Here is a 26894-nt window from a genome sequence, read left to right as displayed (position 1 = left end):
GGCTATTAACGGCTTAGCAGCTATTAACGGCTTAGCGGCTTTAAGAAAAAGGAAACAAACTCTCAAGAACTCGCAACTTCGTCTTGCGAAGCAAGCCCATAGGGAAATTTGTCTTGCGGAACGACTAAAAAAACGGAAAACTTTTTCGTCTTGCGAGGCATTCGTCTTGCGAGGTACCACTGTATTCTCCCTTATTCCTTTCATCTTCTGACTTACTGCACAGCAACTCATTGTTTATTGTTTTAACTGTGTGCCATGAACCACTTTGAATTACCCAAGAAAAGCAAGATAGATTTAAAAAAAACAAAACTAGTAATTAGTAATAATAACTAATTAGTAATAATTAGTAAAGAAAGCAAGGTGGGGTATCTAAGAGGTGCTGCTGCTGCTGCAGAGAGCACAATGGGGATAGGAGGACACAGCAGAAAGGAAAGAGGGTTTATCAGAGTGTAGAAGTGTGACAAAACGCTTTTCCAGCACTAACATAGCAGTGCTGATCTCTTGAATGAATAAAAACATAAAAGCGACTCTCAAAAGTTATCTGAAGTAATCATCCCTGTGAAACATCAATATTCGATGTAGTGCTGCACCCCTTGTTCCGTCAGCAAGAGGATTTCTGCTGACACAATGGAATGTTCTCCCCCTGTTGTCCCCTAAATCCATTCCAGTGGTTCACTCAATCCTCTGAAGCAGATTAGGAGAGGGTACAGGGCACATACATGTACAGGGGAGTCCCACTGCACAAACTGAAATCCTTGCACTGATGGAATGAGGTACAGTACTTACTCCTCTTCCCAGGGAGCTCTGGGAATTGTAGCTCTGTGAGGGGAATAAGGCTCTCCTAAGAAGCATTACAATATGCCAACAAAACAAAAAGTTGTAAGAGCTGAGCTTTTGCATTCTTGAATGGCTACCTGGAGTGGTTGTACATTATATTACCATTTTAATATTCAAGGTATTGTCCTAAACTCCCTTTAAAGAAAGGGAAGTATAGAGATGCAACTAAATAAATATATTCTACCTGCTAGGGATGAAGGGTTTATGTAATTTATTCACATGTATTTAAAGTGGAACATTGGTGAGGAAATCAGATGTGAGTAGCATTCATACTTGAGGAGTGGGGTATATATTTTGTAGGCTGCTGTCCACACACCAAACACAAAATAATCCTGTGAGAAGCAGCCAGCATAGTGGTGATGATTATACTTTGACTGAGAAAACGTTAACTTTCTCTGTAAATATATGCTCACCTCATTCATATAACTTTGATGGGGTTTTTTATTTAAAAAATAGCTGTTCTGTTAAGTTTGTTATATTCTGAACTATTCAAAACCTCAGTTACTCTATGCAAGCCGTGTGTCATGTAAGTTACACCTAAATTCCTCTTCTACACAATTACTAAAGGTGTAGGACCCATCTCCTCTTACGCATCTGGTCACACTATGTGGCTGTCAGGAACTATGGGGTATACAGGGGGACATGGACTGAATTTGAAATAAGCAATACCAATGGTATAAAAACTACTACGCTGATTTTGCTCATGAGAAGGAAGTTTCCTTTGCATGGCTCCTTTTTCCTACCAGATTATTAAAAAAAAGTAAAGTCATAGGCAGCTGGGCTGGCTGAAACAAAGCCCAAGTCAATGGCATTTAAGCAGACTAGAGTTGTGCAGGATTGCAGCCCGAAACGGATCTAAAAAGTCCTCAAAGCAGCAGAGCACCCAGTTACTAAAAACAGTGACTTAGCAATGACTGAACTATTAACTGCAGGTGAAAATCTTGGATTTAATTTAATTGGCACTACTGCGTGTAAAACAATCTTGTTACCGGTTGTAAATGTTGCAAACAATTTATTTCTGTCTCTTAATTCAAGCGGTATTTTAAAAAATTGATTTGCCATACAAATGACTTCTATTCTATTTAAAGGAGAGGAAGTAAGCTATTAAGGAGAAACATATCTTAACATACTTAATTGAAAAATAGTTAATCAAAGGATAAATGTCCTTTAAAAAGTTGGCAATTGTACTGGAAAATGAAAAGATGCTGTATTTGTATACAGTCCTTTCACCTATCCTTTTTAACAATATTTTGTAATATGATATCAACTTCCATGTAAATAGTATTATTTGCAAAATGAGCTAGCCAGAGTCCTTTGAATTTTAGATATGACATGTCTCCTATGTGTGGGTGAAATGATCACACACAATTTCAGGGGCTTGTATCCAACTAAATGACTGCACAAGCAGAATGACTTCCACTCACATAATGGAATTTCCCTCCCTTCCCTTCCTTCCTGTGCCCCCCCACAAATCTGTTCATGGGTTTTCCCCAACCCTCTACAGCTGATTTGGAAGAGTACAGGGGGTATGTGGTGACAGGGGGGGTAGACATTCCATTGAGCAACAACTCAACCCAGGGACTATTTCGCATCTTCAGAACATTCAGCACAATACTGAATTTCCATGTGGAAAACCATTATCTCTACTAAATCCATCATGCTTTTGAATTCGCTCAGATGCCAGCCAGCAGAGACTTTAGGGCAGAAACAATACTGTCTGCACAAGAAAGATGTAGTGCTTGGCTTTTCCATTTGCCATCAAAAGAGCCTGTCACCATAATTACAAGTAAAATGTTCCACACTGTCTATTCAATCTTAGCTCCAGGTGAATGCTTATTTAATGTATGTCCCCTGACCTTTGTCCTATCTCAGTGCTTCTTTGACTTTTGTTATTCAGTTGCAAAACAAAACCCAGTGTTAGTTAGACTACAATGCTTACTTGCCCTGAGAGTAAATCCATTGAACTAAATAAGAACTACTTTTGAGTAGTCATGCATAGAAATGCCCTGTAAGAATAGTTCCTAGAGATATCCAGGGGTGGCCAATAGTGGTTCCACATGTTGCAGACGACAACTGCCACCAGCCCGGTGCTTTGTAGTCCAAAACATCTGGAGGTCACCAGATTAGGGAAGGCTGATCTAGAGGAAGCATTTATTCTCCCCATGAGCAGCTTTTTGGTAGCATCACCATGCTGTTGCTATCTAGAATGCGGCTCCATTTTTATCCTGCCCCTTTTGTCTTGGAAACATGGAATTCCCAGGTGATCCCCCTTCCAGGGACAAACTAACTTAACTTTTTAAGATGACATGCCAGATCTGCTTAGCTTTAGAGATGGAGTCACATATGGAGCTCTTGGACAATTCTTGGTACTGAAGACCATGATGTTTCATTCAGTATGTGATATTATGTGATTCCTACGCGGCCATGGGAATTTTAACAACGAAAAAGGGTGTAAGGGTTGCCCTAGGACTGCAGAGCTAAAAACAAGCACACTCCAGCTTTCACCATCTTACAGTTCAGCTATGTTCAAAGAAGGCAGCACAGTCAGTCAGCTAACATACGGTAACTTACGAAATAATGACTTTTTATTCCTGCATTTCCTCAGGCTTTATAAACTGAGTAGCAACAGATTTCCCCATGCATGCATGTTTATGTTCTATTTTTCCCACTTCATGTTGCAGCTCAAGTGCATGGGCACATATGTATTCTTCCTGGCTTTTGTGGGAAATGAGAAGCATATTTACACCTCCCATACCCACTCCAGCCTGCTTGCTCTGCTTAGTCAAGGAACATCAGCTTGGTGTTCACCTTCTTTCACCGAGCGAAGGAGGGAGAGCAGAGCAGAGGTGTGGGAGGTGCACCTAGAGCAGGCATAGGCAAACTCAGCCCTCCAGATGTTTTGGGACTACAATTCCCATCATACCTGACCACTGGTCCTGTTAGCTAGGGATCATGGGAGTTGTAGTCCCAAAACATTTGGAGGGCCGAGTTTGCCTATGCCTGACCTAGACCCACAGTTCTCAGTAATGATAAAGTACACTGAATGTGCATACCCCAAGGGACAAAAGAACCACTGTAGACTGAAATGAGCCAATCCGACAGTTTGCATACCTGATTCTGAACTCCAATGAGAACTACTGTAGAATTTTGAGAACTTGCAAAAAATAAAAAGAAAGAAGCATGTCATAGATTCGAACCACCGACCTTCTGATCGGCAAACCCAAGAGGCTCAGTGGTTTAGACCAGAGCACCACCCACGTCCTTTTATGTCATAGAAAAGGTGCTATGAAAGAGGGTCAGGTAACTCTACTTCCCAGATCCTTTTTCCAGACATTGCCAATGTGCTTTCAAATAAATTGCCAGGGGCTAGAAACTTTATTTATTTTTAAACAATGAAAGCTGACATTCTCAGTCATCTGAATCTTAGAACATACCAAACAAGCACTGCATGCATGGAATCGCAAAAAATGAATCACGTGGATTTCAGAAAACTAAGAATCCTGCTATTAGTATGATAAGATAAGAATAGAAAACCAGACTTTCCCACCTCTATAGATGTCTGGGAGAAAAGGACATGTAATGTAAAGAGCCTTAAAAATAATGACATATACCTGGCCTTGGTTCTACAAGGAAAAGGGTACGTTCTGCTTCCTTGCCACTGTAGTATCAGGCCCTCTGTATAGGAATAATTCAAAATGGCTATAGTTGCCAGCAAAATAGCAGATGTGTGTGTTTAAAGAGAACAAACCAACCATTTCTGACACTTTGAGAGAGGAGAAGTCCGTATTCAGAAAGGAAAGGTTGCTTTAAAAGAAACCTAACCCCTTATAATATTGAATGGTACCCTTCCATCACAAAAAAATTAATTTATTAAACGAACCAGTGTAATGTTAATGTGTTTTATGTGTGTGTGTGTTTGTGCGGCGGGGGTGCTGATAGGGATAACATTTGAATTGTCTGTTCTGTCATGTATCTGACAAAGATTAATTTAAGTAGATATTGTCTCCTAAACCAAAGTCCATTGAACATTCTCTCAGCCTATCAGCCATGCAAAAGAAGAACCTTGAACAGCTTTGCTGACTACTACAACATTACCTTTTTTAAATGGGTTAACCTATTTTTTCCTGCAAGATGAAAGGTCATAGAGAAATTTATTTTATAGAACCCTTGATAGCATAAAGTAATGCAAAACAAATACAGTTAAAAGAAAATAAGAAAATGCTTTGAAAAGAAAAAGGTCACAGTTTCATAGTTCTTTACAGTGCAAATTTCACTTAATACACAGAGACAGCCTTGAATAAGCGATTTTAGCATGTCCTCTTGGGAGACCTAGCAACGTGTACCAACAACACTAGATTATAAAAGAAACCCATGGATTGCACTTTCCTGTACATGTGAAGTTTAATGGGCAGAAAACATCATGTTTTTATGCAACATACTCCAGGGTATGTTATGCCTGGTCAGACGATGTGAAGTGGAAAGAAAGAATTCCTTTCCATGAAGGGAAGAAAAAGGAACCACAGCTTGTTTGCAATACATTTCTCACTACATCTCTTATTTTTTTCAGAGATGGGGGCAAGGGAGAAACTAATTTGCTGCAGATATATTTATTATTGTGAGAAATTCTTATTTTTGTGTAGCTTAAAGGAGCCTCGGCTTGGTCTGTAAAAATGATTGGGAGGGAGCAATCCCTCCTATAGCTCCTTTTAAAGCGCCTTCAAAACATAGAAATGCACAACCAGAAAGAGGTACTCACACTACCAGTTCCTTCCTGCAGTGGCACAACATTCATTGCCTAGCCATTTGACCAAAGCAAAACAGGCAAAGCACAGGAGGAAACAACATCCCTTCTAAATGAGCCAATAGTCTGCAGAGTTCCACCCAACCTCTCCTGTTCAAGCACATTGGGGCATTTTATTCCCTTTAGTAGCCAGAAACTTGATCTGCGGATGTCATCAGCTGTGTGTGGATTAACATAGCTGCTCAGACGCCACTGAGGTGGGGGACAGGACCTAAGTATAATTGGATACAATATATTTACCTTTGATTTCTCGTTTGCAATCAAAGCAGCAGGGGAAATGCTAGCAAATACTGTACCATATTCTGACATATTAAAATAGTATGCTCCCCACAATGATGAGCACACACACAAAAGTAAATGATTGTTGCAGCTTTCTCTCAGACAGGCTTCAGCATCAATTGCTACTGAAATGTAGTTGAATAAATTTGTACCCTTAAAACAAAACTAGTAGATGCAAGACAAAGCCTATTGATGGTTTCACAACCTCTGGATATATTTGTGTAGTTCTTGTGCTTAGCACCATAAATGGTTTTATTTTAAAAGCCTGCTTTGCATGATGCAACTCCTCTTAATTCAGTGTTCATCACTGTCAAGGGATCTGATGCATTTCCAAATGCATTTATGGCATCTGGCTTCAGAAAGGAAATTATGAATGCTTATCCCTATTAAATAAATTAGGTGTGTCGATGCTCATTTCATATGCACATAATAAAGCACACTAACCTTTCCCCATTGTAAAGGTGTAGAAGCAGGAAGCTTTTATTTTGGGACTGATCAAAGACCAGCCGTGTAATGCTAAACCACACTCATTCTCTCTTGCTCTCTCGAAATTCAGCTGCCACCTATGAAGGCCCACAGCTATTACTGGAGCTTCCATGACATAAGTTTCATAGTACAGTGGTACCTCGGTTTAATAACAGCCCTGTTTAAGAACTAATTACGCAAAACCAGAAGTAGTGTCCCGGTTTGCGAACTTTACCTCGGTCTAAGAACGGAATCCGAACAGTGGAAGGTCACTGGCAGCGGGAGGCCTCATTAGGAAAAGTGCACCTCGTTTTAAGAATGGTTTCGGTTTAAGAACGGACTTCCGGAATGGATTAAGTTCATAAACCAAGGTACCCCTGTATTCTAACTGCTTTTGGGAAAGGTATAAGAAGAGCCACAGTGGATCAGTCCAAAGGCACATCTTTTTTTATATATTATATTTTTATTAGTTTTCAAATACAAAAACAAATTTATACATTTCATACATCTTAATGACATCTTACTTCTCTTTTTTGACTTCCCTCAATTTGTCTGCCATTCCTTCCTATTGTTACTTTTTACACATTTCTGCCCTTTTAACCCTTTCCCCTCACAGAGCTTCCTTAAAGCTTACAAACGTAATTTTATTATCACTCAGTTTTTGCATATATTGGATAAACTTTTCCCAATCTTCTGTAAATCTTTGATCTCGTCGACTCCGGATCCTTCCTGTCATTCTGTCCAGTTCTGCATAATCCATCATTTTAGTTCTCCATTCTTCTATCGTAGGTAATTCCTCCTGTTTCCATTTCTGGGCCATCAATATTCTTGCTGCTGTCACTGCATATAAAAATAACTTCTTTTCTTTCTTATTTATCTCATTACCTGTAATGCCTAATAAAAATGCTTCTGGTTTCTTAACAAATGTATATTTCAACATTTTCTTCAATTCATTATAAATCATTTCCCAAAAGCATTTTACCTTCTTACATTCCCACCACATATGAAAAAAGGTACCTTCTTTTTCTTTACATTTCCAACATTTGTTACTTATTTTATACATTTTTGCTAACTTCACAGGTGTTACATACCATCGGTACATCACTTTCATAACATTTTCTTTTATAACTGTGCATGCAGTAAATCTTAAACCATCTTTCCAAAGTCTTTCCCAATCCTCCATTTGAATATTATGCCCTATATCTTTGGCCCAGTCGATCATAACTGATTTTACCTCCTCATCCTTCGTACACCATTCCAGTAATATCTTATACATTTTTGCTAAATTCTTATAATCATTATTCAATATTTCTGTCTGAAATTTTGATTCTTTGTCAGCAAAACCCCTCTGATTTAAATCTTTTCTAAACATCTCATTAATTTTAAAATAATGCAGCCAGTCATTCACATAGTCCTTAACTTCTTCAAATGATCTCATTTTCCATTACACATTAACTTCTCATATGTCACCCAACCCCGTCATATTAACTTTCTTAGTCCAAAGGCACATCTAGTCCAGCATCCGCTTCTCACAGTGGCCACCCCTTGGGAAACCAGCAAGCAGAATCTGAGCGCCCCATTTGTGATACCCAGTGACTGGCATCCAGAGAACATTGCTGCTACGGCTACAGTTCTTAATAGCCTTGTTCTCCATGAATCTGTCTAATCCTCTTTGAAAAAGCTATCCAAGTTGGTGGCCACCACGACCTCTTGTGATAGCAAATTCCACAGCTTAACTCTGCACTTTGTGAGGGTGTTCTTTCTTTTGTCTGTCCTGAATCTTCCAATATTCACTTTCATGGGATGGCCCTGGTTTCTAGTATTAAGAGAAAGAGAGAGAAACTTCTCTCAACCAACTTTCCCCCATGCTATGCATAATTTTTGGCCACGGCCCCTTAGAAAACTGTTGGCTTAGCTGAGAGCAAAATCTCACACCAGGCCTCAAGGCAGGTGTTGCAGTTTGCGGCTTGCAGGAAAAAAGGGCAAATTGCAGCAATACTGGGCATTCAGGGAGGCTGAGCATAGTTATGGAAAGAGAGCCTAGAATGCAGGGGAGTAAAGGGGCAAGGAGACGGTCAAAGGCAGGCACAGAAGACAGTAAAGGTGAGAAGTGGGACTTAAAGAGAAAAGTGGGTAGGCAGTGCCTGGAAGAATAGGGGAGTGGACTTAAAGGGAACACTCAAGGGGGAAGAAAGGCTGAATAATACTTGGCATAGTGAAAAGAGCAGATCCTATTGGTAGGGACTGGCAAAACTTTAGAGCCAGGGACCAGGGAGGGCAAAAAGAAGGTTGCTGTGTGAAGCAGATCTGAAATAGACCACTCTCTATAGGCAGAACAGAGAGATCTATTCTAAATGCAGTCGACATTTAAGATTTCAGCAGCACATTTCTAGAACTAGAAAGAACGCTGAAAGGGTTCTAATGGGTGCATTTCAATCACAGGTTATTGAAAGGTTGCTTGTGTTAATAATAAAGCTTTGGAATTTTTTTGGGGGGGAAATGATCATATAATGACAGTGACATGGTTTGCTCCGGTGGCAGCGTAAAAGAATCACACTCTGCTCTGTTAGCCATACTTTTTAACCTACAAGTCTTTGTCAAAGTGTTGCTACATGATCACATACTGTTGTTTGGGGAGGGGGTGTTATGGAAAAGGGAAATGGAATCTACCAGTTGGTAGCTAGCAAGAGATTTATTATCTGCTGGAAGAGTGGCACCCTTTACCCCTAATAGCTCCCTCCCCACAAAGTTAATCAAAATGCCCCCTCTCAATTCTACTCCCTACAACTAGCAAAATTAAAATAGGCTTACTTTACATGCATGTAACATGACATTTGGTCCTCTGCCTCACATCGTTACCGGAGAAACCTTGCAGTACAGCTGAAGCAGAACCAATTAAGAGATGTAAAACAAAACTTCTTTATAACATGTGCCCTGACAATCTCTTGAAACACATCCGACTAGCTAATATGTGACGATAGCATGTCTGGCATCAGGCTATCTGAAGTGCTGATTCCAACAGGACTAGAATTTTGAGTCAGAGCACTTTTTCTAGTGGTCATCTTGAAAGGCCTCCCAAATGCTGAATTCAGGACCAACTTAAATGTCACAGCCAATGTGGGCAGCATCTGTGTGACAGCTTCTCCACGTAACAGCCTTAACACTCTACAGCTGAACTGCACATTGCTGAAAGCCGCTGGTGTGAGGATCAACAAAGCAAGTGCCACTAAATGTTAAAGCCACTGTATGCAGAAGTCATCATGTGGGTGTTGTTCACTCGGCCATGCAACATGGAACTCATCCAACCTTTCTGTGCCACTTCACAGGGAATTCTAAGCCCGTATTGGCTCTTAACCTGGTTTCCTAAAAAACATGTGTAAACTTTTCCATGTCAGGCAAAACCCCAGTCCTGAAAATTCTGGTGGCAACCATAGCCAACAATCCAAGCTTACTCCATGGCTTCTTTATCACAAAGGCCAGCAAATAAGCACTTTCAAAGCTTACTTCCTATGAAAAGAGAAATAAATTACAGTATTGCTTCTGAGCTCACTACTCTGACTAAGGCTAGACGTCTGACCAAAAAAATGGTAAGCTGGAGATCCAGAGAAGGCTAACCATGCAAACTATTTACATCTGTACAGACCCTAAAACAATCCTGCTTCCAGTTATTGTTTGCCTTGATCTCTCTGCCAGTAATCAACACCTCTGCTGCCCTGTGATGTGGCCCTCAATGTTCTTTTTATATTATCCACAAATATGCTTTGAGAAGTATCTGTGCCTCCTGGGATAAACCTATGCTGTAACATTTGCGCTGTAACATCAATTTAAATTATGGGAGCAAGTTGTTAAAAAGTAGAATAGAATTTTTGCTAACACAAAGTATAGCTACATTTTATAGGTTTTGCATCAATTGTTCTATTTACTAACTGGTTAAAATAAATCCTTTTTCTTTTGTGGCAATGCTGGTTTGGGTACAACTGCCCAACTATTAAAATATAAATAATTACTGAATCAAAGTATGGTACATGCTATTCCATATACATAAAACAATGGCGAAACATGCATTTTATTTATGCACTATTGCTAATTTCTTAACAACACTGTTCTCAGAGATTGGCAACAAATCTGGGTCAAGTTTATGTCTAAAAGTGAAAGTTGCAACAATGTTTCCTTACACTACTAAATTTAGATCTTGGGAAGAAATTGAGAACATAATTAGGCACACGTTACTCTCACTGAAACTGTTCTGACGTTAGCATGCTTAACTGGGCACTTTAGATGAACAAAGTAAAATAGTGCAGAATGCAAGCTACAGTCCTAAACATTTATAAATAGCATAGTCATCAAAGACTTTGTAGATTAAAAATTTAGGAGCCATTCACAATACTGTTTCAGGAGCAATAGCAGTACCTCCTAGTGATGTCATTGGGACAACACAGCAACAAAAATCATCCCAAACCCAAAGTTAAACACTTTGCTCTTTTTAACTGATACTTCAAATCCATTTCTATCAATTTAACAAGGCATCAGGGGTGGAAACGCTTGTTTGTTTTTCCTCTGAACAATTTTCAAAGTCTTCCGTTTTGACATAAAAGAGCTATATTAATTGAATTATTTTGTATTGCCTTCCTCTCTTGTGTTTTCCCCAAAGAGCTCAAGGTTCTCCCCTGCCCATTTCATCCTCACTACAACCCTGTAAGGTACATCTGGCTGAGAGACAATGACTGGCCCAAGGTCTCCCAGTGAGCTTCATGGCTGAGCAATGATCTGAACCCTGGTCTTCCAGGTCCTAGTCCAACACTCAGACTTCTTCTCCACACCTGTAGATATGTTGATTCCCAATTGGTGAATAATGTTTAGCCCAGATGTGAACAAAACTGCCTAAGGCACAACATCAGAAGAATTGTGAAAGTCTAAGGAAGAAAGTGAAAGCAAGTTTACAGCAAAATCCTAAGCATGTTTATTCAAAGCCACACTGTGTTCAATGGGACTTACAGGTAAGCATGCACAAGATTGCCCTGTTGATTATATATTTTTAAAAACTTTTCTGATGGCTCCACAGTAAGTTTTTAAAAAGTGAATTCCCCTCATGTATCTAGAAGCGCACATACACTTCTCTGTAAGCATTCCAGTATTGCAGGATATAAAACACAGTGAATTTCAGGTTTCTGGATGTATTTTCTATATTAAAAAGCTTGATAGTTATGGCTGACAGTGTGTAAATGTATCTTTCCTTGGTCTGAGAATGTACTGTAGTTATAAAGAGCCACAAATACACACACCCCATCTAAAAATGAGACATCTGCTTATGAGTATGCAAGCATCGACTCAAGGACAAACAATATTAAATTAAAAGTGCAAACTAGAAGTGGAACTTTTTGTGTTGGACAACATGTTGGATACAAGTTTATGATCAATATCCATAAACAATATTTTCTCCAAAGAAAATACCTTCCACGTACATTTTATAGCTATTTATTTATATAATATTTTTATTTATTTATAGTTATTGAAAATGTATTGCACTTGAATTAACTTGTTAAAAATCGACTCCCTCCTTTAGGGATCCCAACAAACAGTGTGCTTCATGTTAAGGCTCAATATTCCCCATTCCTTTAAGCTTTCCTTTATCCATCTACTAATTTCTAAACAACCCTACTATAACTGCCACACAAAGCTAAGGATGTCTTATGTAAACAAAAGACAAAGATGCTTGTGTCCAGCAGCCTTCTAACACTGAAAAATCAATTTAATGACTCTAGTGAGATCAAGCTTAAGCTGTGTTTAAGTTTTACTAAGCATGAAGGAATTATTAATTGACCATACACCGTAAACATTGCTCAGATCTCTAGAATACCAGGCACCAAAAGGTTAAATATATATGAAAAATATTTTATCTAGACCACCACTACTGTTCTGATCACTTATAAAACAAATATTTGCTTGTCTTTATTTGAAATATCCATTGGATGTCCTGAAACAATATTAACTGCATCCATACAATTTTAACAAGTATGCACAGACATCAAAGAATGCAATGAATGGATGGGATCATATTATGAACATACAAAAAAGTAGAGCTACAGATGGTCTTAACATTTTTTTTATTTATTTCGTGGCCAGTATATATTTTCCCTTAAAACATAAAGGCTCTCATACATCACAGCATCAAAAGTTCCAATTTCAATGCAAATGCTTCCAAGACCAACAAACCTCTTTGTTGGTAAGGCTTACCCTATCTTACACATTAGTAGATGTGGTTACCAGTACAGATATGGAAACTATTATGCTCACCATCTGCATGAGATAAACATTCATCACTTCAGAGCATTTTGTTTTATTTAAATTCTCTTTCAGCTCCTCTCTAGGAAAGGGCTTACAGTATTATGCAAATGTGCACCAACTCCTTTCCCTATTAAATCAGCCGTCTTTCATCTCATTCTCCAGCCCTGTTATAAATTTATCTATGGCTTGTAAACTTTAAAAAGAGAGGGGGAGAACATCAATGGAAGCTGACAACTTCTTATTGTTGGTAACTGCAGCAGAGGTTGCCATTCCTATATTATGGAATATTTCCATATGTTCAATAAGAAAAAACTCCCTTTCCCACCCTCCTGATACTAGTGGTGTATTAGAAAAACATTATATTTACATTGGATAGGTATTCTGTTTGCAGCTAAATTTTGCATTTATGCAGCATGGTACCTGACAAAATCAGGTGCCCTGTTGCGAACTACAAGCTGCAAGAGGCTACTTAATCTAGTCATGGAACCATGATACGGCAAAGACATATCAATGGAAGAGGGCCTAGATAAACTGGTCTGCTCTCAGTCTAAAAATTGTTGCATTCCATCTGCAGCTTTGTGTGTACTTTCCTTCACCATTTCCCTGTGTCGTTCACAAAATCCTTGACTTTCCTACCTGCCCCAAGTATTTTAAGAAAAGTCATCTTTGAAGGAAACACTCCAGCTGCTGCAGTAAATATTGATAATACAGTACAAAATAAGTTACAAAGGCTTCTATATTTCTAATTCAATAAATACTAAGAATTATTTATTCAGAATTTTGCACTCGGTTGCTCACATAATTATCATAAATTCTTTAAAAAACAACAGTGTTTCTTAATTTGCCATACCAAATCAGTCCAAAAATCTATAGTCCTCACATTCACATGTCAATGTGTCATCCATTATAAAATTTACAGTTGATTTCATACCTATTTTGATATGAAGTTTAATAAACCATTTGTGTTCTTGTTGAAGTACATATCAGATGTAAATGTTCTGTAATCCAAGGATTGCAAACTCTACAGTCAAATCATATTCAGAGATTCTTCATAGACTTACTTCTCTTCTCACAACATTGTTTCATGTTGCCATTTCAGCTCTTTACTCCTACAACCACCTATTATTTTAGTCATAGTGGATAACTGAGCCCTTTGTATGAAAAAAAAATTTAATTTAATTATGTATTGTTAAAAGGTGTAAGCATTCCAGAGGAGACTTTTTTAAGGGAATGTGTAGATATATAAAAATCTGTACAACCACTTAAATTGTGCTGAGCACTGCATCTTTCAGCTTGATTATGCCTGTATTTTTGTGATGACTAATTTTTTTGCAAATAAATTTGACTAACTCCTATTTTTCTACAAGAGGAGGGTGGAATAGCCACACATACTGTCTATAAGAGTAAAACATTTCTTAAAACATCTGGGGGGACCTAACAAGACGTTTATACATGGCAATGGGCATCGGCATAAAATGAATTTACATTTCAAATGTGCAAAACAAAATTATAACAGAATATCAGTTTAATGGGAACACTCATTTCATTCACCTCCACTAACAACGTGAAACAGATTATTTCTAGTGTTTCACAAAAGCAGATTTCAGGAGGGAAATAGGATGGGAGGAAAACAACCTTTGTCACTCACTCAGACTTACGAATCCCCTGACAAGGCTCGTAATAATAACCCTTGTGTTGAATGTCAATAAAGTCAAGGACTTCATTTCCATTTTCAGTTTCCAATGGAATCTATATCACGCATATACTCACACGAGAAATGGAATGCCATGATGACAAAATTCCAAACATTCAGGCACTAGCAAAAGTTATACATTATACATTACTTTGGTTCCCCCACTCTTCCTAAAATAACCCTATTTGTTATGTTCAATGAGATTCTCAAGTATTTGCATAAAAGGCTATTTATTATTTCATTTTAAAAGCAAATAAGAGTTTTCTAAAGGCAAGGAGTAATAATGCGTTGCAAGGTGTCCTAACCCAGCTTTCCCTACAGACATCATCTTCTGATGTTTGGGCGGTGGGGTTTGGTCCTTCTCTAACCCACGGGTGGGAGAGAAGGGTTTTGGAAACAGGCAACGTTAGGGGGAGGCGTTTTGACAAAAGAGTTCGAACCCTTTCCCAAAGCAAGTTCAGGTCTCTATGATGCTGGCAGCTGCCTACGTCCTTTGGAAAACTTCCCCCCAACATCTCCTTCAAAGCAACACCCCTACTTCAGGAAAAGGAAAAGAGACCAAAGACGGCTCCTTCTCAAGCCCGCCATGGGGTGTGGGGGACACCCTCTCATTCTCCCTTCCAACCTCCAACCTCCGCCCTCCGGGGTGGTGGTGGTGGTGGGGATACTGTCAAGCAGCAAACAGACCAGACAAAAGGCTGCGATTGTTGGAGGAGGGAAATCTTCAGGGTCTTAAAGCACAGAAGCAGCAGCAGAGATAAGGGGCGAAGCGAGAGAATAGGGGCAAAGGCAGGTTGGGGGTGGAGAGAGAGAGAGAGAGAGAAGGGGATCGAAGAAAAGGATAAAGTATGGGGGGAGGGGAAAGAGGAATGGCATTTGACAGGAGGGAGGGGAATGAAAGGGCAGCCCGTGAGAAGGCAAAGAGGCAGCGGGGAAGGAAGCGGAGGCGAAGCCTGGGAAGGAGAGCGAGAGAAATGCGAGGCGGCCAAGGAAGAGGGGGAACCAAGGATCCTCGAGCGGAGCAGCGGCCGGACGCGCCGGCGGAGGGCAGAAGGGGCGGTCTCTCGCTGCCGCCGCCGCCGAAGTGCCTCACTCACCCACTTGCAGCACGTTGTCCACGGCGCCCGTCTCCAGCAGGCGGATGCCTCTGCGGAAGGGGAGCCCCTCGGTGACGGCGGCGCTGGCCGGGACGCCCGAGGCCGGTAGGGGGGGCGCGCCGGGGGGAAGGGCTGCGCCGGTGGCGGCTGCCGGGGCCGCCGGACTGTCCTCGGCAGCGCCGACGCCCGTCCCGCTGCCCGTGGCGCCCGCCGACGCGCTGTTGCCGGGTCCGGCTGCGCCGCCTCCTCCGGGGCGCCCGGGCTGGAAGCTGGAGTACATGCAGATCTGGCGCTCGCTGCGGGGGAAGCTCCAGTAGACGATGCGGCGCTGCACGGGCTCGGGGATGCGCTGGAAGCGGCCCTCCACTCGCTCGAAGGCCCAGCTGCCCGCCACTCGCTTGGCCGCCGCGTCCAGCAGAGACTCGGGCTGCTGGAGCGGCAGCAGCGGCCCGGCCGGCCCGCAGACAGGCCCCGGGCCGGGCCCACCCGAGGAGGGGCAGCACCCCCGCGGCCCCACCGCCACGGTGTTGGCCGCGCCGCCGCCCGCCCCGGCCGCGCCGCCGGGACCCCCCGGGCAGCCCCCCGCGCGGGGAGCCGCCGCCACCGCCGCGCCCACCCCCCGGGAGCACAGGCGCTTGGGGCCCGGCGAGCCCGCGGCGGGCAGCGGCGGCCGGAGCAGTTCCTCTCCCTCGCCTCCCTCCGCCATGGCTGCGTCCGACCCACTGAGCCCCAGCCCGTGCCTGCCTGCCTGCCTGCCTGCGAGCGCGACGGGGGGGGGGCGGTGGAGGGAGGAGACTGCGGCGGAGAAGGGGGGTGACGGAGGGAGGGGGCGGACGGGGACCACGGCGTGGGCGGCCGCCCCAGAGACCGGAGAGGGGGGTAGGTGTCACGTGGCCCCTCCCTGTGGAAGGAATCTCATTCGGAACATTTGACACTCCCCCCCCCAACAATTGCTCTTTCTCATGACTTCAACCTGCGTAGGTGAGAGATGGGGACTCCCTCTAGACATTCCCCGATCGTCTCCCCCCTCCCCGGCCACCGTTTCACGTCCTTTTAATAAAAGCAAATCTCTTCAAGAGTAGGAGGTTGACTTTGAGTAGCGTTCTAAGTGCTCTTTTCCTCTGGAAAGAAGCGCAGAGATACGTTTCGTGAAGGGCGAAGAATGCTTTTGTTTGCGCGGGGTGGGGGCTTCGTCGACGGGGCTTGCCCACTTAGCAACCTTTCGCATGGGGTCTGGGGGTGGGTGGGATTCCTTTGCGCCAGGAGGCTCAGCTTCGGAATCTGCTCTCCGTTCTCCTTCCCAAGGGGCTGAGTCCTGCTGGAAATAGAAGTGATCAGACGGAGAAGCGCCTCTCAGGACGAGTAGAAGGTCTTTATCTGGCCGCTGAGTAATAAGCAAGGCGGCTTGTCCCTCCCCGCCTACCTAGGATTAGGCAGGGCTTCAAGGGCAGATGGCAGAGGGCGGCTGCTAGGCAAGGATCTCTCCTTTTAGAAAGGCAAACCCTCAAAAGCATTCATTGCTCCTCTTGACCTGCAGTCTGCAACGTCACCCACTGCCACTGGCATGCCTTGAGTGCCCCCTGGAATGCGCCTCGCAGCTTCTCACAAAGCCCTAGAAAAAATATGAATGTACAGCCAAGCCAACACTTAATTCAGAAAAACCTAGAGACTGGCACCTGAGAGGGTAGAAATCTGTACTCCTCCTATCTTACAAGGCAGCAACTGGGCCATTCAGTATAAGCTAATATAAAACGATCAGCTGTAACATCTGCTGTATGGTACCCCACAGACTAAACCCAGTTCCATAGATCTTCTATGATGCTACCTCTGGATCCATCAAGCTCCCATCGCAGACACCTGGCATTGCGCAAGAAAGGCCCCTGGCACCCCTGGATTCTGTAAGAAACTAGTTGTGCCTTTGGGGAAAAACACAACAACCTTCATTTGCACAAAGATGAATACAAGGGAAAGTGCATTGTTTTTATCTTACTATATAGAACAGTGTGTAGCCATGCTATCATCTGAGCACTATTTTGAGTATGCATGCATTAGTGCTTGCAGCTGGCTCTTATGCAAAGATAGACAGGCCTGAGACTACCACAACAAACTGGTTTAGACATTCCTAATTCTGTTTAGAATCTGGTTGCATAGCACAATTGATCTTCCAGGCACAACATGCCTAAGTCAAAGTATCCTTCTGTAAGCAAAGTAATGTGTACAAAGACATTCTAACATCCTATACCACTCACTCCATAGAATCCTAGGCAAGTCCTTGCATCACTCCTCCTCACTTCAAAATCTGTGTTGGGAGTGACTGGTTCAGTTAGTGGCTGAAAGGAACTCCTGCCACATGCTGTGCAATCTCAGTAGTTTTCTTTTCATCAAAGCACATACACACACATACAGATGTTATCCATAGCCTCAGACAATAAACAGGCAGGCAGAGAGACCAACATCACTTGAATAGAGAGAGGGAGAGAGGGAGAGTTCTACTTTGTGGAACAGGTGAAAACCTGGATTTTGTAGCTCTGTAACATGGGTGCCAATGTTTCCAAAAGTAAACGGCTTTCTACCTAATTTTGATAACTAAAATTAACCTCAGAGGGCAATATAGAATTTAAATGCTATTTACTTTGACATTCAGTGTGAATTCAATGGAAATATTTCTGAGATACAGAGAAGCCCCTGTATTCACAAATTATCAAGAGAGACACCGCATTGCATTGTAAATGTATGTGAAAGTAACTTCTATGCATCAGCAGGCAAAAAGGAGAAGCAACACTGCAGTGCCTGATATCTCACAAGTTCTAATATTGGATCAATGATGATATACATAAGAGATCATGCCACAAAACACCGTATCACAGTTGTTGGGTTACTAGATCTGCCTTTGCTGAGGCAGCTGTGAGCACAAACATTGGCAAAAACTTTAACAAGTCAATGTTTCAAGTTTAGAACTGCAGGCAACTAACTTTTACTCCAAGTAAACCCATTGAAATTAGTGCACCTAAGTTAAGCATTGCCAATAATTGAAACAGATCTACTCAGAGTAAAACATAGTTGAATGCAACCCTTAATTTTGAGTTGCAATCCTAGATCAGCTGGCCATGTTTTTATCCTGTACCACAGTAGCTGACTTCCTTCTCCATATACAGTTTCAGCTAGACTTCTGCATGTATAAAAGTTGCATTCTCTGCTTTTTGCAGATGAGCTCTTTTAAAAAGAAAGGAAGCACTGTGACCCAAGTAGCAGCTGCTGAGGAGAGGTTTAACACCCCTAGAGCAACTGGTTTGCTTTATCCTTTATAGTTCATTAGTGTCTCCAGTTTTTCCGTGTTGGCTCCATGCATTGAGACATGGCATCAGATCAGGTTCTGTCTTTTAACTGGATCATTGGACATGCCTTTGCAACTAGAACACAACCACTTGTGTATCGCAGGTGTTCCACTGGTGAATTTGTCACCCCAGCAGCATATAGGGAAAGTCTATAGCTCAGAAGTAAAGCATCTGTTTTGTATAGTTTCCCAGTTTCAATACCCAACTTCTGCAGGTAGGGCTGAGAAAGTTGCTGCCACACAGTGAAGACAATACTAGGTTACATGGCCCAATGGTATCTGACTTGGTGGAAGACAACTTCCTATATGCCTCTGTATCTTGACTTCCGCCAGCATAATGAAGCTTCCACCAAATCCTGCACTCCTTCAGCCAGTGGACTTGCAAGCTAAAACAGTCAAAAGTCAATATTATAATTATTCTATGATTGTTCTTCCTCATTAAAACCCATAAAGAATCCTTGTCCTGCTCAGAAAGTTAACTCAATGTGTATGGAAATTTAACAAGTTCCAGGGTTTAGTTTTGTTACATCAGAGCAAGTGATATTGACCAGACCTTACAAAAGCTGTCTCACATTTGGCATGCCTTCTCAAGCTCAAGTGTTGAAAACTGAGCAGGTGAGGAAGGAGCAGGTGGGATTTTGCAAAAGGAGCGGAAACAGCTCCAATGCAAATATAGGACATCTGTCACAGTTGGGAACGCTGGTTAAATAATGAGAACTTAGCAGAAATAAAGCACTTGAGGTCCTGATACAAAATTTAGTTCCTTCTAATTATCCTGCTTTCACAGTACTGTCTTCTATGAGAGCCAGTTCAGATTTTTAAAATGTGTGTGTGTGTCTGTTTTTTTATGCTTTTAATTTATAAAAATAATTTTTATTAAAGATTTTCTTGGTTTACAAAAATACATGCATTGCCTCTTTTTTCAGGTTGTAAAGTTTTTTCTACAGATGTTACATTTGTTGTGATAAATTTTTTAATGCTTTTAATTAATTAATTAATCAATAAATTAAACACTACCAGATGTACCTGGCTGTTCGATATAAGATGCATAGGTGTACAAATGCAATATGTAATCTGGTTATTAGCTGACAGCAGACAAAAGAGTTCTCAGAATATATATCCCTGTTATATGCTGTTCTGATACAAGAAGTAAAGACATGAAACACATATAAAAATAAGGTGCCTGTTACAGTTCTCACCTACAATCTCTTTATTTAGTGACCACTGTGACTGTTGCCAGCCAATAACTGCGACTATTTGAATAACTGATGATGGGGAGGGCTGCCTCCAGGTTTGAACAGGACCTTGACAAAGTGCTGTCTGGTGAGCTTCTTACAATGGAGGGCATCTCAGTTGGTGGTATTCCTGGAGGCAGCAGAAAGTAGCTGGGAAGCCACCATTTTGAATTTCCCATGGGGCCTTGGAGCATTCTATGTAGCATCACTCTGTGACATTTAAAGAAATTTAAAATGGTAGTTCCCCTAAATCAGTCATGTATTTGTGTGTGGCTGGTGGACGGCATTACCTGTGGTGGGCCCTGAAAACTGCACCTAGGATGCCAGATGCTGGTGCTCGCTCTAATTATGAGAATGCTTTCGTTAAGTAGTTTTTAAAACCCCATTGATATTAATGAGAAAACTTAACTCTCCCTTCCAAATCAATGGGCTTTAAAGCTTTGGGTTGGATCGCGTCCCACGTTTTTACAGATCACTAAATGCTTAATGATTGTGAACCATAAAGCTAATGACCAAGTAACAGTGCTTACAGAATTCTTACGCAGTGCCACAGTGTAGCAACACCCAGAACCAAACAGTGCAATCCTATGCATGTTTCTTCAGAAACAACTCGCATTTAATTCAATGGGGCTTACTCCCAACTGTGAACATGGGAGCTTACTAGGACAACTAGGGCAAAAAATTGAGTGTAGATTTGGGTTTAGGAAAAAGAGGAAGCTGACATAAGATCACTGAATAGAATATGAAGTAAGGCAGACCCTTAGGCAAACAAGCACTTTCTCCATATGGATAATGTGGCTGCTACATTTTATATTAATAGTTTAATTAGTATTACAATTATTTATGCCCTCATTGTACATGAACAGTTTTACAAAGGGATAAGCAGTCATGCTAGTGGTGCCATTTTGGCACAAATACTTCATATTCTTTAATTTGGGTTACTAAAATAAATTATGAAAATTAGGAATATTTACAGATACTGATTTAATTTCACACTTACGAATTGAACAGAGCAAATCCTGTGCCTTTCGTAGATTCTACCCCTCACATTTGTAGGCATTTCCCTCATGACCACAGAAATATACGTTCACACTCTGAAAAGTTAACTTCTCTGGTCCACCTGCACAAAACATTTAATGAGAGTTTGCTAATTGCAACCATCCAAACATCTAAAGTCCTGGTTAGCCTCTGGTTATAAAGGTCAAACTTGAAAAGATGAGTGAAATCCATGATTTGATCTCATCAGGGCTGTGGCATAGCGAGAATTCAGCCCTATTCCACCTGGCTAGTTTCCTGGTCTGAAGTCTCTCTCTCACACACACATTCCACCTCTCCGCTTGCTCATTGCATCACTGAAGGAAACATGCAAGTGCTAAATTATGAGGTTTGAGAACAGTGCGTCCAAAATTACTTTATTCAGGTCACTCTTTCTATCCAAGAAACATCTATTATTGTCTGTTAGTTTGAAACAGGTATCATACGTATTTCGATCAAGGTTAAAAGCACAAGTTACTGCATTCTATTAGACATTCTTCCAGCCACATGGAAATAGTTTATCCACAACATGAAGCTGGGAGAACATTTAAATTATCCAACCTTCCAGTTGTTGGTCATTTGCAATTGTCTTTCGCCCTTGTGATTGCACTATTTAAATGTTTTCCCAGCTGTACGGGAGCTGCTCATAAACAGGTCCCATGTGGCAGGAAAGAATAAAGAGCGCTTACTACCTCTGTAGATGTTGACCTAACAAATCACTTTATATTTGGGCATCTAGAATGTCTAGAACCTTGCCCAAAGGTTTACATGAGGAATTAAATAAACTTGAGCTCCTAGTTCCATGTAATAAAAGAGAAAGAGGATTCTTCCTATGTTGGAAACATGGAAAACATTCACAGGTGACACCCTGGTTCATATCCTTTTTAAAAAGAATATCTTGTTCATTTGGTAGTAAAATAACAGCAATCAATTCCAAACTTGGTCCACAACTATACTAATTTTACAAATCAATCCTTTTAAGAGTGGCAAAGTGCCCAAGTGAACTCTTTTGCCTTGAATTTAATACCCCCCACCCTCTGATCCACTCTGAACACTTCCGCATTTTCTGTTCTCCATGACTGGCTGATGTCAAGTTGGAAAGGACAAAAGGCTAACCAAGCCATGGCCTCTCGGGTGTTCCAGGTGGAGGCTTTGTTTTCTTTCCTGCAGTGAAATGAAATAGGCTTGATTTTAATTAATGCTGTTTTATATTCCAGGTCCCTCTTGTGGTAGAAACGAGGAAAGCAATGTTAAAAGTCCGTTTCAAGAGGAACGTGGAAGATACTGTACCGTACATCTCAAGCCTTTCATTCAGTTCCTGAAAGCTGCAGTAGCTGTGGAGATAGATGTCTATTGCAAAGGATCAAGCTATCTAGGCTGGTAGATTTCTCAGCCATTTGACGCTGAACACCATGAGATGCTGCAGGTAAAAACTGAATTGGGTTCTGTCCCCCCACCCTGATTCCCTGCTCCTTTTTGCACATGTTATATTCAGTACTTAATTATTATTATTTTAAAAGAGACAAGACTTTCTTTTTGTTCAGAAAGCAGGCAGTTTAAGCAAGGATTGTAAAGTGTAATGAACATTCTCAGCTTTTCTCCTTCCCTGTAGGAAACAGGAGCTTCAGTATATATATGCATAGTGTCCTTGACTGAAGAGAAAAGCTGTCTGACAAGGAGCAGCCCAAGTATACAGAGAACCTTTTCCAATTGCAAAATGTCTTATTAACCAAATCTCAGCAAGCGAGACTTGCTTGCATGGTGGAGACCAATGGCACCACACACACACACACACTCTTCTAGGGTTTGGTCTGAATCAAAATGGTGTCCGGCATCTAAATGTCAATGAAGACTGCTGTCCCCACTTGAGGAAACCTCATGCCAAGTTTGGCAGCGATATCTGGAGGCAGCCAAAACTATGCCAAAAAAGTCACGCCAAAGTCACGTTTTGGTTTGAATCAAGATGGCACCCAGCATCCAAACAGTGACAAAGTCTGCCACCCTTCATGCTGAGTTTGGTGGTAATACCTTGAGAGGTAGCTGAACCTACACAAAAAAATGGGCAAAGTCATTCCCTAGTAACATTTGGGCTCTCCACCTTGATTCAAAATGGCAATCAGAATCCAAACTCCAACAACAACTGTCCCCCTCTCCCCCCGCAGCTCAGGAACCCTCATGCCAAGTATGGCAATGGTATCTCATGAGGCAGCTGAACCTATGAAGAACAGAGGGACAGATAGATGGACAAATCACTTTCCAAAATATATAGTAGATGCAAAGGGCTGGCAAGTAGTGCCTAAGGAGAGGACATCCTTTTCTTGCAGTGAAATAAGTGGTACTCCACACTACTGAATCCGAGATGGCAAAATAACCAAGTTTATTGAACTTCCCTTTAAAACCCAAAATGTAACCATGTTGCGTATAGGCAATATTTATACCTTAAACAAATTTCAAAAGGTTTGTACATAATAATCGCCTCCCATATATTATCTAACCTTTGTGAGTGGCAGCCTGATGGGTAGATAGATATAAAGTTCCTAACTTTGTACAGTTTGACAGCAGCACATAACTGGACAGGCAGGCCTTTGTGTGAGAAGCCAGGGTCACATTGTGAAGAGGCTGTGAGGTCCACATTTTGGATTCAGATCTAATGGGAAACCATGGTTTACAGTGTAAGCTTTACGCCAACCATAGTTTGATGAGACTTCTCTATATTTGTATTAACTGAAAAGCTGGCAAATGATGCACAAATGAGCTGCCACTTGCCCCCCAGGTTTCTGCTTTCTTTTTAGTTTTCAATCTTCCGTGAAGGTGTCTTTTCCCTGCCACATCGTGGCACAACTTCTTCGGCCTACAAAGAACTATAAGTAATTGTTCTGTCTTTGAATCTTCAGCCAGAACAGCTTCAGTCAGAACTGTAAAGGACTAGACTTCCTTTCAAACCTGGTACCCACATGGAAAGCAAAGGACCAACCATCCAACACATTACTTCATATTTCTGTTACAAATACATTTGCTCTGAATGCCAACAATTTTATGTCCTGACAAATATCAAGATACTGGCATGTGAAGCCTGGGTTACTGCAGAAAGAATTACTGCCTTTTCCTCTCCTCTGGAGGAAATGCTAATAAGGGGGTTGAGATCCAAAATGTTACTCATTGACCCAAGAGAGCAGGCTTCTGGCCCAGCTGGCCTTGGCTGAAAGCAATGCTGAGTTCAGCAAAAAAAAAAAACCCAACCACACATCCCCTAATCATTCATGTTCACTCTAGTTAATTAGAAATACTAAAATAACATGGGAAACATTTTGCCAGACTGAAAGAGCATGAATAAATCAAGCAAAAACTATGAGTAAACAGGACACTTCAAATTAGCTTTCCAGAATAGTTCCTTCATCAATTCAAGCTAGTTTCAGTGTACAGCATGGTGGTAAATGATCAACATGGCCTTTTCCCTAGCCCCCCCCCCCCCCAAGGGCTCTTTACCTTGAAACCCCAAATTTTGCAATAAAGAAGAGAAAACTCTTTAAGAGCAGAAGCATCCAGGTGAGCAGGCATGGCGGATTCTGCAATTCAGGTAAGCTGAACTACACATATTACACAACTGTAGGAACCTTGCAAGGAAAGGACAATTCACTGTATAGTGTTGTGCCTGTACTAAAAGGGAGGAAAACATACATTCTTGAATTTCTCTTTAGTTCCAAACTCCCATACATTGCAGCTAAGTGTGGGGAAGCAGGGCTGGTTCAAGACATTTAGCTGTCTGAGGTGGAGCAGCAAATCGTGCTCACCAAGCTGATTGCCTCCTTGTCCCCTCCTCCACCATCCTCTGTGGCTGCTATCACTTACTGCACAATGCTTTTCTCTCAGGAATGGTCCATATTCAGGGTCCTTATTCAGAGTGAGGCATTGCGGGGCAAGTGGGCCCTGGAAAGGCATGCTATAGGAATGTTGTCCGTGCTTCTGATTTGCCATGGCAAGCACTGCTTAAAGTGTAATAGTTTCCATTCCACTGTCAAAAAGTTCATCCTGATGTTTAATTGACATCTGCTTTCTCGGGACTGGCCCATGCTTGCAGGGGGATAACAGCAGCAGGATGCGTGCTGGGAGTGGCATAGATAGTAGGCACCAATGGTGGCCACCCAGCAGTAGTGGCCACAGTGGTGGGCTGGATGGTGGGGGCATGTGCTCATTCTGCTGCCCTCCCTTCTGGGTTCACCACCAGAGTTTTGAGGCTCATCTTGCCTCACGCAGAGGCCAGTCCTGAGGGTGGGGGAAAGCATTTAATATGGGGAAATTCAGGCCTATAGTTTTACTGCTCTGTTCATTTCCACTTGCCCATTTTCTTGAGCTCAGCTGCTGCCACTAGGGAGATATTTCCAAAGCAATCTGACTTGGCAATTCTCCAGCTTAATGCTGGGTACCCCACAGCTGTTGTGGGATGGGGGAAGGGAAAAAGAAAGAAGGGGACATAATTTATGTTATCCATTCTTGGAACAGGACATTTAATACTACTCAGCTGATTATTATTGTCTTCTTAATGGCATTTTTGTGTTTTTTAAATAGTGCGGTTTTACAATTACATTTTATTCTTCTGATTCTGAGCCTGTTCAATGCTCCATTTTCTAGTTATAACCTGGAGTAATAATAATTACAAACATATAAAATATTTTATCATAGTTTCCCCACGTTGCAGTACAGGTGGCCTTTGCTGACAAGCGTGGGGAAGTTATTTGTTCGCCTTACTGGGCTTGGAAAATTTCAGTGTAGAGCAGAGAAAAGGTGGACAGGAAAGCTCCTTTGACACCCAGCCAGCTAGTCTTCGCCAAACTGGTGCCCTCCAGGTATTGAACTACGGCTCCCATCATCCCTAACCATTGGCTGTGCTAGCTGGGACAGATGGGAGTTGAAGTCCAAAAACATCAGCCAGAGCGTGGGGTCAAGATGGGGAAGGTTGCCCTAGGATGTTTAGATAATATCCACATAACCTGGTATAATTTCACTTTACAAAACATTTAACAAAGTTGGGTAGCAATAGCCTGCAGTTTTGCCCCAGGCCCAATTTTAAATTAAATACTGCCCAAGTGTAGCCACAACCTATCCACTTCTAGAGTAAAATCAGGACATGGCCCCATGCTGTACATCAGAAACCGATTCAAATAAGAGCACTAATTGTTTGGATGGCAGCTACCTTCCATCATTGGGATGTGGAAGCTGGTGTGCTCCCTACAGAATCTCTCTTGCTCATCAAATGCTTGACTATGCAAGCTGCATACAGAGGTAGTACTGTGCACAACGGTGCTCTCCAGACTCCACAACAGCCACTCAGCCTTAGCTGCTGAATGGCAAAGGGAAGACATGTGGAGAGGAGGCTGTGAGGGATTTAGAAATTAGCCATAGCCTGGCAGACTGCAGACACAAATCTTTCAGTTGTGGCCTTCCAATCCCAACTGCTTATGGTGCCAGCAAGCAGGGATTAAACACCCAATTTGCTGCTTAATGCAGACGGATTTGAGCCCCATGGAGGCAAACAGCTGACACACACAGACACGATGAGCCCAAACTCACCAGCAGAGTACAACTTCAGATTGCTCCCATGTTAATTTTTTTGTGAGCCTTGCATGCCATGCATAAGCTCCCAATGTAACATGACCTGCTGTGTGTGAGGGAGGGAGAGAGACAAAGAGAAAGGAGGAGGAGGAGGAGGAGGAGGAGGAGGAGGAGGAGGAGGAAAGTGTGGTCGGCCTTCACTAAACAGGGCAGCCAGCCTATTCCTCAGCTGCTCAAGCACAGAATAAGGAGCGAGACTCCATTTGCAGTTGGGAGATTCTGA

The 26894-nt window shown here is 42.0% G+C and overlaps 1 protein-coding gene and 1 long non-coding RNA gene across 4 annotated transcripts in view; one reads left to right on the top strand and one right to left on the bottom strand.

The window, feature by feature from the left end:
* The window catches only part of ZSWIM5 (zinc finger SWIM-type containing 5), a 120871-nt gene extending 104642 nt beyond the window's left edge, over window positions 1-16229 (bottom strand). The window contains exon 1 of the mRNA XM_083509529.1: window positions 15458-16229. Coding sequence (XP_083365655.1) covers window positions 15458-16163 — 706 coding nt within the window. The 5' untranslated portion in view covers window positions 16164-16229. The remainder of the gene's footprint in view (window positions 1-15457) is intronic.
* Window positions 15455-25078, top strand: LOC310709729. 3 transcript variants are annotated; one of them, XR_014527643.1, is made up of 4 exons: window positions 15455-15562; window positions 20010-20114; window positions 22279-22487; window positions 22674-25078. It is a non-coding gene; the product is annotated as an uncharacterized lncRNA (long non-coding RNA). The 3 variants fall into 3 exon arrangements; XR_014527644.1 differs by having other exon boundaries at window positions 20010-22487; window positions 23956-25078; XR_014527645.1 differs by having other exon boundaries at window positions 20010-22487.
* Window positions 25079-26894: the final 1816 nt, after the last annotated feature.

This window comes from Podarcis liolepis (assembly GCF_965112155.1).
Source record: "Podarcis liolepis genome assembly, chromosome: 6".
In the NCBI taxonomy this organism is placed as follows: domain Eukaryota; kingdom Metazoa; phylum Chordata; class Lepidosauria; order Squamata; family Lacertidae; genus Podarcis; species Podarcis liolepis.
The sequence above is the reverse complement of the archived record's forward strand: the minus strand, read 5'-3'. Positions and strand labels throughout refer to the sequence as shown.